General features: G+C 39.6%; 1 protein-coding gene across 1 annotated transcript in view; it reads left to right on the forward strand.

Annotated features, from left to right (window-relative positions):
- Positions 1-15822, forward strand: part of YTHDC1 (YTH N6-methyladenosine RNA binding protein C1) — a 33860-nt gene extending 18038 nt beyond the window's left edge. The window contains exons 8-17 of the mRNA XM_065404930.1: positions 4848-4956; positions 5072-5189; positions 6446-6530; positions 8062-8228; positions 10879-10961; positions 12702-12738; positions 12831-12870; positions 12956-13018; positions 14756-14890; positions 15411-15822. Of these exons, the coding sequence (XP_065261002.1) occupies positions 4848-4956; positions 5072-5189; positions 6446-6530; positions 8062-8228; positions 10879-10961; positions 12702-12738; positions 12831-12870; positions 12956-13018; positions 14756-14890; positions 15411-15629 (1056 nt within the window). The 3' untranslated portion in view covers positions 15630-15822. The remainder of the gene's footprint in view (positions 1-4847; positions 4957-5071; positions 5190-6445; positions 6531-8061; positions 8229-10878; positions 10962-12701; positions 12739-12830; positions 12871-12955; positions 13019-14755; positions 14891-15410) is intronic.

The following is a 15822-nucleotide window of genomic DNA, read 5'->3' on the forward strand; positions in this document are numbered from 1 at the left end:
GTGCTCACTTTATTTTTGATTACAAATATTTACACTGTAAAAAACAAGAAACAGTATTTTTCAATTCACCTCATACAAATACTGTAGTGCAATTTCTTTATCGTGAAAGTTGAACTTACAAGTGTAGAATTATGTACGAACAAAACCTGCACTCAAAAACAAAACAATGTAAAACTTTAGAGCCTACAAGTGCAATCAGACCTCCTCCTTGTTCAGCCAATCGCTCAGACAAACAAGTTTGTTTACATTTGCAGGAGATAATGCTGCCTGCTTCTTGTTTACAATGTCACTTGAAAGTGAGAACAGACGTTTGCATGGCACTGTGGTAGGCGTCACAAGATATTTACATGCCAGATGTGCTAAAGATTCCTATGTCCCTTGATCCTTCAACCACCATTCCAGAGGACAGGCATCCATGCCGATGACGGGTTTTGCTTGATAACAATCCAAAGTAGAGTGGACCGACTCATGTTCATTTTCATCATCTGAGTCAGATGTAAACCAGCAGAAGGTTGATTTTTTTTTTTTTTTTTTTTTTTTGTGATATGGCTTCTGTAGTTTCTGCTTCAGAGTGTTGCTCTTTTAAGACTTCTGAAAGCATGCTCCACATCTCATCCCTCTCAGATTTTGGAAAGCACTTCAGATTCTTAAACCTTGGGTTGAGTGCTGTAGCTGTCTTTAGAAATTTCACATTGGTATCTTTGCATTTTGTCAAATTTGCAGTGCAAGTGTTCTTAAAATGAACAACGTGCTGAGTCATCATCCGAGACTGCTATAACATGAAATATATGGCAGAATGCGAATAAAACAGAACAGGAGACATACAATTCTCCCCCAAGGAGTTCAGTCAAGAATTTAATTAATGCATTTTTTTTTTTTTTTCTTTTCTTAAACGAGCATCATCAGCATGGAAGCATGTCCTCTGGAAGGATGGACAAATCATGAAGAGGCATATGAATCTTTAGCGCATCCGGGACGTAAATACCTTACTACACCAGCTGCAATAGTGCCATGTGAATGCCTGTTCTCACTTTCAGGTGACACTGTAATTAAGAAGTGGGCAGCATTATCTCCCGTAAATGTAAACAAACTTGTTTCTCTTAGCAATTGGCTGAACACGAAGTAGGACTGCGTAGACTTTTAGGCTCTAAAGTTTTACATTGTTTTATTTTTGAATACAGTTCTGTAACAAACTACATTTTTAAGTTGCACTTTCATGATAGAGATTGCACTACTGTACTTGTTATGAGGTAAATTGAAATATTTTTTATTTTTACAGTGCAAATATTTGTAATCAAAAATAATATAAAGTGAGCACTGGACACTTTGCAGTCTGTGTTGCAATTGAAATTGATATATTTGAAAATGTAGAAAAACATCAAAAATATTTAAATTTCTATTGGTATTCTATTGTTTAACAGTGAGATTAATTTCTTTTTGTTTTTTGAGTTAACTGCGATTAATCAACAGCCCTACCCTGAACCTCAACCTTGTCCTCATAGCATTGATGAAATCACCCTTCGAACCTCCGGCCTCCTGTTTCCTTTTTCTTCTCTCTGTGAAGGTTGTTTTCCTGGCAGCTATTACCTCTGCAAGAAGGGTAGCCGACCTGGGGGCCATGACAGCGGACCTCCCCGCTCTCTTCACCACGTTCCATAAGGACAAAGTTTCCCAGCGCTTGCATCCCAAGTTTCTGCCATAAGTGGTTTCCCATACGTGTATGGCCTTCTTTCCGAAGCACATGCCTTCACTCCCTCAATGTCTGTAGGGCCCTGGTCTTTTACCTGCAGAGGACTAAGATGTTCAGGAAGTCCCCGGGACTCTTGGTCGCTATAGCGGAAAGGATTAAGGGGCAGGCCATCTCCACTTGGAGGATTTCTAAGTGGGTTTTATGCTCTTATCAATTATCGGGGCTGTCTCCACCCCTTGAGGTATGAGCCCACTCCATGAGAACACAGGCAGCAACTAGGGCAACGCTTCACGACATGCCACTCATGGACATATGTAGGGCGGCCACATGGAGTTGAGTACATACCTTTACCTTTTTTCCCCCATTTCACCCTGGTACAAGACTCTGCTGCAGATGCCTCGTTCGCTGTGGCTGTTCTCCGTTCCATGGTTTTGTCATCTTCCTTGCACCCTCCTCCTGACTAGGTACTGCTTGTCAGTCCCCCTCTGTGGAATGCAATAGGGACTACCATTCGAAGAGGAAGAGGAAGTTACTTACCTGTAACTGGAGGTTTTTCCGAGATGTGTGGTCCCCATCTGTAGTCCAGTCCCACCCTTCTTTCCCTCTGCTGCAGATCTGTTTTATTTGCTTTGAAGAAGGAACTAAAGCCGCAGTCAGTTGGCCCCGCCCCTTATTGCCTCAGTCGAAACCATGAGGCGGAGCAAGGGCACATGCGCAGACCGGCAGATGCTATTACAGTACTTTCAAAAGCTCCGGGTGCATGGGGTGTATGCATATAACCCCCAGTGGAATACAGATAGGGACGACACATCTCAAAGAATCTCTAGCTCCAGGTAAGTAACTTCTTTTTGGAGCAACATTTGACTTGCTGTAAGAAATTTATTTCAAATATAACTTTTTAAAAAAACTTGTCTGGGCATCTAGGGGGAAAAAATGGGGTATTTAATATTAATATCATTATTGTTGTGGCTCCTGGGAGCCCCAGTGATGGACCAGGCATTGTGCTAGGTGCTAAACACACACAGAAGAAAGTCCTTTCTGGAAAGAGCTTAATCTCTCAGAACTTCTTAAAAAATTTGGCACATGGTCTCTCTTTGGTTACTAAATTTATTCAGTGCATAGTTCCTGCATTGCTAGATGTGTGGTACGTCATGACTTTTTTGATTTGGAGGATATTTCATATTAATGCAGTTAGTTTCAATAGCTGTCAAGGGTTGCAGATGTGTATGTATGTGGACACTTCATCAGTTTAAAAACTTTAGTATCTGAAGTTTGTTTAATGTAAGCTGGGGTGCTCGGAATCTGTGAAATCAGACCACATGTTATTTAGGTGCCTAGTTTCAGGCTTCCAAGTTTGACCTTTCCTGTCTGTTTAGCCTGCTTTTCTTGCAAGGTAATTTATCCCTCACTGAGGGTATGTCTACACTACCCACCGAATCGGCGGGCAGCGATCGATCCAGCGGGGGTCAATTTATTGCGTCTAGTCTAGACGCGATAAATCGATCCCCGAGCGCTCTCCCGTCGACTCCTGTACTCCACCGCCGCGAGAGGCGCAGGCAGAGTCGATGGGGGAGCGGCAGCAGTCGACTCACCGCAGCGAAGACACCGCGGTGAGTAGACTAAGTACGTCAACTTCAGCTACATTATTCAAGTAGCTGAAGTTGTGTAACTTAGATCGATTCTCTCTCTTCCCCTCCCAGACCAGGCCTGAGTAAATGGTTAAAATACAGCCTGGATTGTAGCTTCACTCAATGAGGGTGGAGCGGGGAGCAGACTGTTCAGAAAGGAAATAAGTTCTCATTGCTTCCTGTCAGAGAGAAACTTGTGTGGAGTTCCATGTGCAGCGTTCTCACCATTTCATTGAGGGGCAGAGTTTGCCCCATTGTAGAATAGGGTACTGGGCTGGATCACTAATTCTTGGTAATGGGGTCTTTTACTGCCATGGCTTCTGAAGCCATCAGCTGCCTTGAGACTTCCACTTCCCTTTTAAAATGGGAGTTCAACTACACCCATGTGATAGGCTGGGTTGGAGGGGGGCACAGACCTGTAGTCTCCGGCTGTATTATTATGTGTCTACTCTGAGTAACGTGTGGGAAGAGGTGGGGATGGTGCATCTCTCTGGCCACCCTATTGCCTGCCCTCCAGATCACCCTTCTAGGCTGAAAGAGGTGCTGCCACAGGGGCAGCTCAGCTGTCTTTCCACTTACACAGAGGACGATTGGACAGGTTGTATTTGCACGTTACATGTTGGCAATAACGTGGAAAGGAAATACAGGAAAAAGTCAGTACAATGTTACCCGGTTTGGGTGGGGCAAGAGGCCTATCTCCTTTTTTTTAATTAAACTGTGCTAAAATAAATTGAAAAAGTAAAACCATCAAATGAAGCTTAAAATTAAATCCTTTACAGTAGGGTTTTAACTTTGGGCTTGGACTGTGGAAAGTCATAGCTGTGGGTGCTCGGCACCTTTGCTTTTCTGCTGAGAGGAATAAAGCCACAATAGCATGTGGTCTTTGTGTTTTGAGCTGGCAACAGCACATTCACTGCTCAAATTCTTGAGCACTATTACTTTACTTGCAGTCATTATATGTAAAGTAACTGCTCTTCTGTGCCTTAAGCACGGGCTGCATTCAGTGCAGTAACTGAAGCAAAGAGCCTGAAACACTCTGCAGGCAGAGCTCTCCCCCGACACTAACTATGGCCTCTCTGCAGTATGCTTCAGCTCTGCCATCCCAGTGTTGCCAATCTTGTGATTTTTTTTTTTTTTTTTTTTTTTTTTTTTGGTTTAATTATCATAAGTCTCTCGATATTTGGTGTTAAACTTAAAGCCCCACCTCCTGGAGTCAGGTTATGTGAGAATCCTTTTTTTAAATAAAAACTAAATTTCCCGCTGTCATTGTTGCAGAGAAAAACTCAGAAACCAGAAGGCAAAGAACCAACACATTGGCTTAAACGTGAGACTAATTTTTAAATCTCGTGACTTTTTAACACTGGGGTTGGCAATACCACTAGGTCTCCAATACAGCTGCCCCACAGTATTTTCTTCCAGACCACTAGCCTGGCCTTTCCCCCCCTTTAAATCTCTTTTAAAATATTGAGTTAATGAACAGTTCCTTGCAGTGACTGACTTGTGTACATTTCCCTTGGGTTTTTTTGTAGGGTGTTTGGTCAACTCTTCCAGTGAACGAGAAGAAGCTTAATGCTGCATTTAGAGCAGCAAGAAGTGTTATTTTAATATTTTCTGTGAGAGAGAGTGGAAAATTCCAAGGTAAATGAAAGTAACATTTGATATGTGTGTTGGTGGTGGTTTTATTTTTTGTTTGTTTTTTGGTTTGTTTTTTAAGAAGCTGTTCTATTACCCTCTGCTATCTCAACTCCTCTAGGATTTGCAAGGCTCTCATCTGAATCCCATCATGGAGGATCCCCAATACATTGGGTTCTGCCTGCAGGAATGAATGCTAAAATGTTGGGAGGTGTCTTTAAAATCGACTGGATTTGCAGGTAAACATTTCTCTTCTTTTAAATGGTAGCATTTATACTATACTACAGATGCTATTGTGGCAAGTCTAATAAGTAGTATCTCAATCTCAGCACTATTTCTAACTTTCATTTGTAAGTAGAAAATGCATGTCTCCATTCATTCTATCTGTTGTTTGGCTGTGCCCCTTTTGAAAATTCCCATCTGACTGAAATTCACTTAAATGGGGAAAAATCTGCCCCATTATTACTATAGCTGGGTTTGGGACTCCTTCCTATAAGTGAGATTGCTATAGCAAATGCTTTTTGTTTGCATAGTCCTAAACATTTTATACAGGAATTTTTAACTGAGCGTTTCTTCTTTTTTTTTTTTTTTTTTTCAGTAGCCTAATAAACTGAAATTAACTGCAAACAAATGCATCTATCTTAAAATCTTCCTTTTATAAAACAAAGTGTTCCTTTGAAATGTTCTGGACTCTCGGCCCTGGAGAGCAGAATAAAAACTCAAAGGGGGAAGTGTTTTGTACCATGGGGTCTGGCTAAACATGAAAGATGCTACTGCCTCAAAACTTGTTAAAATGAAGGCCAGGTCGGGAGGAATAGATGCTCCTTTTTGGATGGAATAAATTATGCATATCTGATGTAAAACAGTAGGTAAAGTGATAGGATGCACCTGCTAAAAGGTCATAAAACAAACATTAGCAAGCAAGACCATCAAGTTCAGGTAGCACTTGTAGGAAATTTCCTCCAGTGATTATCCACTAATCTAATGCATTCTCAAAGATGTAATGCTACTCCCACTTGGCTCAGATAAAATTCTAGAGAATTGTACCCACCAGAACTCAAACGTTACCAGATTTATATGTGTTAACATTTTAGGCGGCAGTATGTCAGAGTTGGAACTTCTGTTATTTAGCAGCACACAACACTAACAGTCTTATCTATACAATGGAACCTTGCTAACCAGCATTTATAAATTAGTACATGCTCTTTTCACCTCAGAGGTTAACTAGCAGAGTGCTGTAGTGAGAGGTCTCAGTGCTAAGACTGTAGTTGGTTTGGTTTGTTTTTTTGTAAAAAAATAAAAAGACTAGTATAGTCTGAACCAAATAATATTGAATTACAGATGTCTAAATGCATGGATTCTTAAGTCAATAATTCACAAAGGATCATGTCGTGGGGCAAATTAATGAGGTTATACAGTACGTAATGTCCTATTTGTGTGCATTTTTTAAACTAATAGACAAAATAACTATAAATGATCCCACTTGCATATTTAGGCGTGAATTACCCTTCACTAAATCTGCTCACCTGACCAATCCTTGGAATGAACATAAACCAGTAAAGATTGGACGTGACGGACAGGTTTGTCAATTTTTTTAATGAATGCCTTTAGTAATAAAGTGAAACAAAAGACATGATTAGAGAAACTTACTCAAGATGTGATAACTTTTAAGCGCTTATAACTATTCAGCTTTGCAGTACAGCTTTCATTGACAAGGGCATATGTGGGGCAAGGTTGATTTCTCATAGTACTGGAGAGGGAGCAGAATTGCAAAAGTAAGTTTGTAGCAGTTAGGTTAAGCAAATTATCAGCAATTTTGGTCTGGATATAATGTGACTAGCAGCAATTGGTGCTAACAAACTTTGTAACATTTCAAAGTTGCAGTGTAACAAATTTTATGTTAAGTTTGCGGTAGCATAACTTTCACTTTGTCATAGAGTATTGTGCTGTTTAGAACAAGTTCTGGTGCTTTCAGTTCTCTTTTGCACTGCGTTTGCCTTATGTATTAAGTTTCTTCTGACACAGATTCTACCATTATAATAGGCACACCTTTAAAATGCAAGCTGGTACCTCTTAGTTCTACCGAATATTGGAGAATACACTGAAATGGACACTGTCAACTCCAGTAACTTGGGCTTTATTTAAAAACACTCTTACAAAATCAACATGAATGGTTTTTATTTATTTAAAAAAACAATTTGTTTGTTTTGAGGGAGGATGGGGGTTAAATATTCCCCTGCAGTGTGGTAGATCCAAACACAATTCATCTTGTACATAGGAACAAAGTAAAAGTGACTCTAGAGGCAGGAGAACTATCTATCTGATTTTACTGTTCAAAATTAATAATTTACAAAAAGCAAATGGACATTGCAAATCAGAGTGTGCGTTTTAAAATTATTAATACTGTTTAAAGGAATTTTATCTGATTCTTTGACAGTTGCCCTTTAAATGGCTAAACAAATGTTTAAAACAAAAATATTTTCTGTCCACCTAACTGTCGGTAGAATTGCAGTCAATCCCTTTTTAAAATGATTATATGAAATTGCTGAACCTTTGGAGAGAATATTCCAGTATATTCAGGTAACGTGTAATTAAAATGTATGCATTAAGTTAGCTGTAACAAATTGCCTTATATGCTAGAAACATATTATACAGTAATTACACAAATTAAACCTCACTTTCACAAACTACTTGTGGCTCTTTCACTGAGTTTGGATAACATTTAATTCTTGAAAATAAATCTGCTTCACCATGCTTGTGGAATTATCATCCATATATTCCAGACTACAGTGTAAACTGATTAAGGTACGTGGTGATTATTTTCCTTAATTTTATGTGATTACAAAAAACTCTTTCAACTTTAAACAATAATGAAATGAAGCTGACCTGAATGTCTGTTAGGAAGGTATTGTGTCCCCAGCATAGGGGTATTTTATGATAATGCTAAATATCCCCCAAAGCATTGAAGCTAATAAAACTGTACTGTGCTCATTATTTTGTGGGATTGAAGTCTCCTCTTCAAAGTGTTTCTGTACCTGGCGAAAGTAATTAATGGGAGATGTTCCCTGTTTTCAGCTTGTAAATCACTGTTTAACTTCTAACTAATTCTAGGAAATTGAGCTTGAATGTGGAACCCAGCTTTGTCTCCTATTCCCTCCTGATGAAAGCATTGACTTGTATCAAGTCATTCATAAAATGCGGCACAAGCGACGAATGCATTCACAGCCCCGATCAAGAGGACGTCCATCCCGTCGAGAACCAGTCCGGGATGTGGGAAGGTTAGAAACGTTCTTTGGACTGATAATAGGCACATGTATCAGAATAACGTGATGGAGGAATGTGATTCATCAAAAGCTTTCCCTGCGATAAAGAAGAGAGAAAATCCTCAAATCAAGCTGCATGGAGGAGTTTGTGGCTTCATTGAGGATTTCACATTGTCCCCCGATCTGTCATATTTCAAGAGGAAAATGGGGATCTTTGCTTTTGCAGAAAAATAGTTCTTAAATAAATAAAGCTCTCTAGTTTACACTAGATCTTTTATACAGATAACACAACATGTAATGTCAGCCATAGGTAAGCTTGGATTTATTATGAGCAGGCTAGATGGAGGAAGAGGAAGTCTTTATATGCCAAAATATGTTAATATCTTGTAAAAGCCTTTTCTTTCAGGTGTGTCTCTGGATAAGCCTTATGAAATATGGGACTTTTATAAGGATCACTTATAATTTTGCAGAAGATGCCGCCTCATTTTGAGGATAAAATATTTAAATAATTTTGATATTCAAGAGGAGCATTATTGGGACTATTTCAAATTGTATCACCGTGATGTGTTAACCCCATTGCCAAATATTCTCTAACATGTAACCACTGAATTCACACATCTTGCTGAGCTTCTGAAAACAGTAGGTTCTTTCCAAAGGGGATCGAGTGGCCCTTGGAGACCCGGCAACAAACCAAAAAGAATGGCTGTTGCTGTGTCTATATATACAACCTTTCCAGATGTTGGCAGTACCTGTGGACTTTAAAGTGTTTTTAGAGGATCGACATGGTTATTGATCACTGCTTTATGAACTTAACAGCATTTACCAGGAAAAGGGGGTATAACTTGTTACAGAATTGGAGAAGTCTTTGCAAAGAACTGATATAAGCCCTTCTACCAAACACCTTTTCCCTGTGTGTAGCCACTTTGCTTACAGATAAATCTAAAGTTTTTTTTTTCCTGCTAAAGACTGTATGGTTTGGGCTGAAACCTTTGGTTAAGTTTCCTCTTTGCGGAAACATGCTGTGGTAGGTACAGATACCCAACAAGAGTCCCCATTTCCTTGAGCTTAAAAAGGACACTGTAACGAGTAGGTAGGAGGAAACCTGGCAGCGCCCCCATATTTTTGGCTTTAAAGGACTGAGCACCAAGATGGCTTTTGAAGTTAAGCTAAGAGGTTTCCAGTGCAATAAAGTATTTACAAGTGAAGGTTTTGCAATGGACTGCAAACTATACATATAACACCACCACACCTTCTCAAGCCTGCCAGGGCCTCCATTTATGTATGTGGCTTACAGCTTAAAGTCAGTAGTTGGACTACTATATGAACTGTTACTATCATGTTTTATACCGGTCGTAAATGCACTCTCAAAACTACAAGAAAGCGGTATGTTTATTCTTTACACCAGCTTTTATTTTTCTTAATCTGATTTTGCTGTAGATGCAACTGCTTTGTTTTTTGGGTTTTTTGCTCAGAGGGTGAAGAATCTGCTTTCATTTAAAAAAAACCAAACTTGATACTGGGTAAAGTGGGCTTTTAAAAACTAGAAAGTGGGAAGGGGGAGGAGAAATGATTGTTATGGAAACAGGTCAGTTAGTAGAGCTATTAACAGCTGGTATAGTTTGCAAAATGGTTAACTGATTTGAAGGAACTTTAATTTGAATCCTTTATCAAGGGAACTGTACCTGTTGCTGGAAAATTCATTTTTAGCAGAATGTTTTAAACAATCTAATACTAAAAAGTGATTGGCCATTGTAATGCTATATATTTTCTTGGTGGAGGGGCACTAATGAGCAGCAGAAGTCTATTGAAGAACTAACTCAAGCCCATAACTGGAATGGAGCTGCTTTTAAAATGGGTTCCCCCAGCATGAGTGAAGTTCTTGCAGATTTTTTAATGCTTCATATTAATGCAACAGAGCAGTCGTCTTTAGAGAAGAGCTCTAATTATTTCAGTTAGGATGCTTCAGAGTTTTTAGAATGAATCCTTCCTTGGAAGGAACTGAGGTTAAACTAGTAATTTAGTGATTAGTCAGTGACAATCCAAAAATACTTCTAGCCCAATCATGTTAGATAGCTGATGGTGAAAGAGGCATGTGTGCAAATCATGCACACTTTTATTTTTAAATGTACCTGGAAAGAGGCTTTTATTTTACAAAAGTTTTGTCTGCCCTGTGGCTAACATTTTAGCAAAAATGTGTCCATGTAAAATGGATAAAACACTTTGCAAATGAGGTAACTATATTTAGATTTGACTGATTAATCAGATTTACCAAGTCTCTTTTTTGTCTAATTCTTTTAGGTTAAATTAAGATGTAAAGTGTAAAGTATAATGTTAAAGCGTAAGTTAAGAGATTGTTTTAGATCAGCTTGTTAAATATTCTCTTTGGATCAAGTTCCTCTCTTACTGCCAAAGTCTGTTTATAACTATAAAGCGATAATCAAGTGTATTTATCTAGCACAGAGTAGGGCTTCTGATGATTTGAAGTTAAACTTAAAGCTTAAATTTATAAACTCTTGACTGTGAAGCATATGCAAAACTGACTGAGTTCCGAATGACGCTAAACAGAGATCCTGGCCAACTCGTGGTGATTTTTTCTGTGAGGGGATGCTGCTGTGAAGAACACACCAAACAACCTTGTTTAATCTCTGATGTCTAATTTGTATAGGCGTCGACCAGAGGATTATGATATTCATAACAGCAGAAAGAAACCAAGGATTGACTATCCCCCTGAGTTTCACCAAAGACCAGGTTAATATCTCATGTGCACAAATGTAAAAGTATTTGCATTTTTATGATGGAATTTTGAATTCATACAGGCCTAATGAGCTTTTAATATGTGACTAGGATTTAGAATGGGATTTTTCAAAAGTGCTCAGCATTGCTTACCTCTCCTCTCATTGAAGTTGATGGTAAATCTCCCACTTGTTTCACTGGGAGCTGAGTTAGGCCAGCGCTGAGCCCTCTTGAAAATCCCACCTTAAATTTAGTGTAAATTCTTCAGTAGTCTTAAAGTAATTGGACCACCCCGTTTATATTAGGTGGTAACCCAGACAGTTAAAATAGCCACTTCAAACTCCATTGCTTCCTAAATGGTGGGAGTGTTTCATTTCTATGAGCAGCGCCTTTCTTGCCCGTAAACAGTAATCTGAAACTTTAATCATGAAGGTGACCTATCAAAGTACCACTTTGAATGTATATAGCTAAAAAAGTAGGCCATGATAGACCTATGTTAACTTTTTTCCATAATCTTTATATTGGTTTCAAATTTAAATTGGTAATTGACAAGCGTTTATTTGCAATGAATAGAGAGCTTTTTGTACCCTTTTTTTGTAGACTTTGAACTGGGATTCACAACTGGGGTCCCATGACCCTTAAGTCATGTGTGGGATGATAATAGAAGTTCCCATTTTGTTTTCAGAGAAACTTTTAAAAACTTGATATGAAGCAGGTCAGAGTGTCCTCATGCTGTTTTCAAGGGCGGTCCACTGACAGGGTGGGGAGGAGTTTCAGCTGGAAAAGTTAGGGTCTTGAGAAATAAAATAGCTTTTTCAGCAGCGTAAATGCAACAGCCACAGATTGCAGTATTACCAGTGTACCTTTGCTGCTGAAAAAGGCAGTGTCTGGACAGGACAGACTTCAGTCTAGGAAGCCTTAATGGAATGTGCACTTCTGCGTATAATGCATTATTTCCGTAGTAGATTTCTAAACCTTAAAAGCCTGCTTATATTTCAGTGTCCAGTTTGAATAGACTTCAGAGGCTGATTTCTTCAAAGAAGAGTTACTTTAATAGAGTGCTGTCATCATTAGTCAAACTTCCAAGAGCATTATTTACAGCTGAGAATTAAAGTAAAAAAACCACTTCTATAGCACTGCAAAAATGCTTTACGTCGTTCTGCTTCCTCCCACCTTTTACAAATGCTTTTTGCTGAACTGCTTAAAGCAAAAGGTGCCAATTGCTCTCTTCTTCTTAAGACTATACTAGTGCCATCATGATCTGTTGTAAATTTTGACCCAATTTTTAATATCTCAAGAAACTTCCATCAGTTATTGCATACAGCTGTCCAGATTAACCCTGTCTATTGGACATGCAGTTAATAGGTAGCAATCTTGACCAGTTAATCAATACATGCCAATAGTCAAGTGCATGAGCATTGCCTAGCAATTCAGTCTAGTCTTTGTCTGCACAAATATCCCTTTCCCAATTTCTTTTGTACTGCATGCAAGCTCATAAGAGTGCATTTATCCATTCTTTAACATTGGAATGCCCTTTTCTGTATGCCATTACTTTACCCATCAAAGACATGCAGTAAGTCTGTAGAAATTACTTTGCAAGCGCTTCTGAAATGAGATAAGAACAGCAGTACATACAAGAACATATCTTTAAGAGGAGGTTGTTGCAGAGAAAGGGTGGATGCGAACGACTGTAATTTAGGATTGTTATGGTGAAATGGTAAATGTGATTGATAACACTGCTTGATGTTTGAACAGGGTATATAAAGGATCCCAGGTATCAAGAAGTAGACAGGTAAGATGTGTTCATGTTGTTCATTTTTATGTCCTGGTAACTTGTTAATATCAGTCGCCTGGATTGAGTTTTACAAATCTTATTCCCAACAGACGATTTTCAGGAGTTCGCCGAGATGTGTTTTTAAATGGGGTAGGTTGACGCATTTATTTTTAACGTAATTTCTTGCACTTCCAAAGTTGTTATCAAATGTTCATGTTGTTCTCTTTCATTGTAGTCCTACAATGATTACGTGAGGGAATTCCACAGTATGGGACCACCGCCACCATGGCAAGGAATGGTTTGTGTCTTGTTCAGCTTCATTTTCTAATTGAAAATAAACCCCCACATTACCCTGTGGATGTGCCCACTCTTCCTGAGCTGCTCTTGGCCTTTGTACTCGTTTAGTAAGGTGCCAGGTACTTCTGCTGTGTACTCTACATTATGAAGTGTTGCAGGAAAACAAAATTGAAGGGGGTAAATTACAGTAGGTAATGTCAAGATACAGTGATCAAACAATATGTTTGTATCTTGAAGCTGTCTTGACAACCTAATATGTACTAGGACATAGGAATCCAGCTTCGTTTGAATGCATAAAAAAGTGAGGAAATTTGTTCTCATAAAACAAAAACAAACAAAGAACTCCCCGTACAATGTACTATAACGGATGTGATCAGACCAATAATCCATCAATATTTGAAGAAGATTGAGCAGGAATACAGAATGTAGCAGGAGGGAAACTGGCCACTGAGGGGGTCTCTGAGTGTAAGAGTTGTCTGGCATTGGCAGTGAAGCATCTAGGGAGCACTGGAGTATATTTAGCATGGTCCTGGTTAGGTATGCTGCTCTGTGGCACTGGCTTTTTGGTTACTTTGTGTATTCAGTTGAATAAACATACCAGCAAACTATTATTCATACACTGAGTGCATGATAATGTCCCAGTCGCTATCTTTGTTATACTGAGATGGGGTTCTCTGTCAATAGGAGGGCAGAAATGATCTGCAGTTACTGAGGAATAACTAGTTATTCTCAGTTATCCAATTCCCTGCATTCTGGCTGTGTCTGGAGTTGGATAATCACTGTGCAGTTATTTCTCAATAACACTTGCATATTTATAGCATGATCTATGCTGTGACTCTTGTACTTGGGAATTGTCAAATGGTTTGTCAGCAGCAAAGATGCCCCCATGGCTTCTCACTCTTGGCTGAACCAAACAAAAAGTCTGTGTGCACAAAAATACCCAAACAAATGGGGCTATCAGACTGCAGGAAGGGAAGAGCTCTTCAAAGAAAACTCAGTTCTCTGACCCATCTATCCATCCTTCTACCCAGCCCGTCTCTACAGGGTGGCTAAATACGCATTTACACTAGAATCCAGCCCTCCCAAGCAGTTCAATTTGGAACCACTATGCAAGCAAAACACTGTGGTGACTATTTATGGGAGAATGGCCTAGCTGATGCAGGGAGTGGAAGTAAGACAAGTTGAGGGGACATGGAGAATAGCCAAATTGCCTGTTTGGTTTTTTTTAAGATCAGTTTAGCTTCTTGGCAGCCTATTTTTATCTTGTGGAATAGGCCTTTCATTCAAAATGTGAATATCTTAATAAAACTCAGCAGAACAACAGGTGCTTTGGCCTTGAAATCTCACTCAGCCCAGGATATGCTTGTCTACATGACTCCTATCTGAGGTAGCCAATACAACACCTAGTGAACTAATGAAAGCTGAAGTGTTCACAGTATTACTCATTTTCATGACTGACAGAGAGAATCTTTAAGTGCTTTTGGGATATAGTTTTAAATAAATGCTGGTAGTTGAAGTTCAGTGAGATCTGGTTGGAATCTACGCAGTGTCCTGCTATCCACTCCGTATGCAAGATAATGTTTTAAACCATAGTCCACCTGCAGAGGAGTATATATTTGAATGTTGTATTTGTTTTCCTTCAGAGTGGCAGGTAACTTGTCCTTGTAATCCTAACGTTAAGGTCATCCTTGCTCTGTATCTTGGAGTGTTCAACAAACAACCTTTAATTTCCTTATAGCCACCCTATCCAGCTATGGAACAGCCTCCACATCACCCTTATTATCAGCACCATGCTCCTCCACCTCAAGCTCACCCTCCATACTCAGGACACCACCCCGTACCCCACGAAGCAAGATACCGAGACAAGCGAGTAGTAAGTGTACATGAAAGCAAAGGGGAAGGGGCAAATCATACAGACCGGCAGAAGTAGGAATGGGGGGAATTTGGGGGTTGTTAGGAGCCTAAGCATACAGGCGGTTTCTTATTTCTGAAAATCTTGGCCTTACACCTGGGCTCCTAAATGTACTTTTGAAATCAGGTCACTGAGGTGCCTAAATCAAGGCTGTGGATGCTTTTGAAAATCCCCCTGAGGGACTTAAGAGCACAAGTCCCACCATTTCTTGGCCCAAGTTTGTGGAAGGTTTCCAGCTGTCAATGTGTACGCTTCCCTGGTTGAAATTCAGTCCAAATCGGGAAGGATTTTTTTGGTAGCTGTAGCTTGTCTGGAGAGGGCAGGAAACTTGTGCCGTTGCTATGAAAAAGTTTATGCTAAAGTTTCTTATTATCAGCTGCCTTTGATCCTGGCTTTCCAAAAGGCCCTAGTAGTGGATGCGTGAAGTGTTGGGACTTTGACTGGGCAATTAAATAAATAGCCTTGTCCTTCTCTTTCACAGCATGACTACGATATGAGGGTAGACGACTTTCTGCGTCGCACACAAGCAGTGGTCAGTGGCCGGAGAAGCAGACCTCGGGAGAGAGAGCGGGAGAGGGAGCGCGATCGTCCCAGAGACAACAGGAGAGACAGAGAACGGGGACGGGATCGGGAAAGGGAGAGAGAGAGAATTTGTGAGCGGGACAGAGACAGGGGGGAAAGAGGCAGATATAGAAGATAATCCATCTGGAACCAGTGGTCATTTGAAACAAAACAACAAAGCTTGTATTTTTTTTGTGTGTTTACAAGTAGTACACTTTATTTTCAGCTGTCTACTTAAAGTTTGTTGTGTAGAAGGTTTTACAATGACCCTCTTTGTTCCAAGCATGCAGTAAACTACGAACTGGAAAAACTCAATCAGCCAAAAGAGAAAA

The sequence above is a fragment of the Emys orbicularis genome, chromosome 5 (genome assembly GCF_028017835.1).
Source record: "Emys orbicularis isolate rEmyOrb1 chromosome 5, rEmyOrb1.hap1, whole genome shotgun sequence".
In the NCBI taxonomy this organism is placed as follows: Eukaryota; Metazoa; Chordata; order Testudines; family Emydidae; genus Emys; species Emys orbicularis.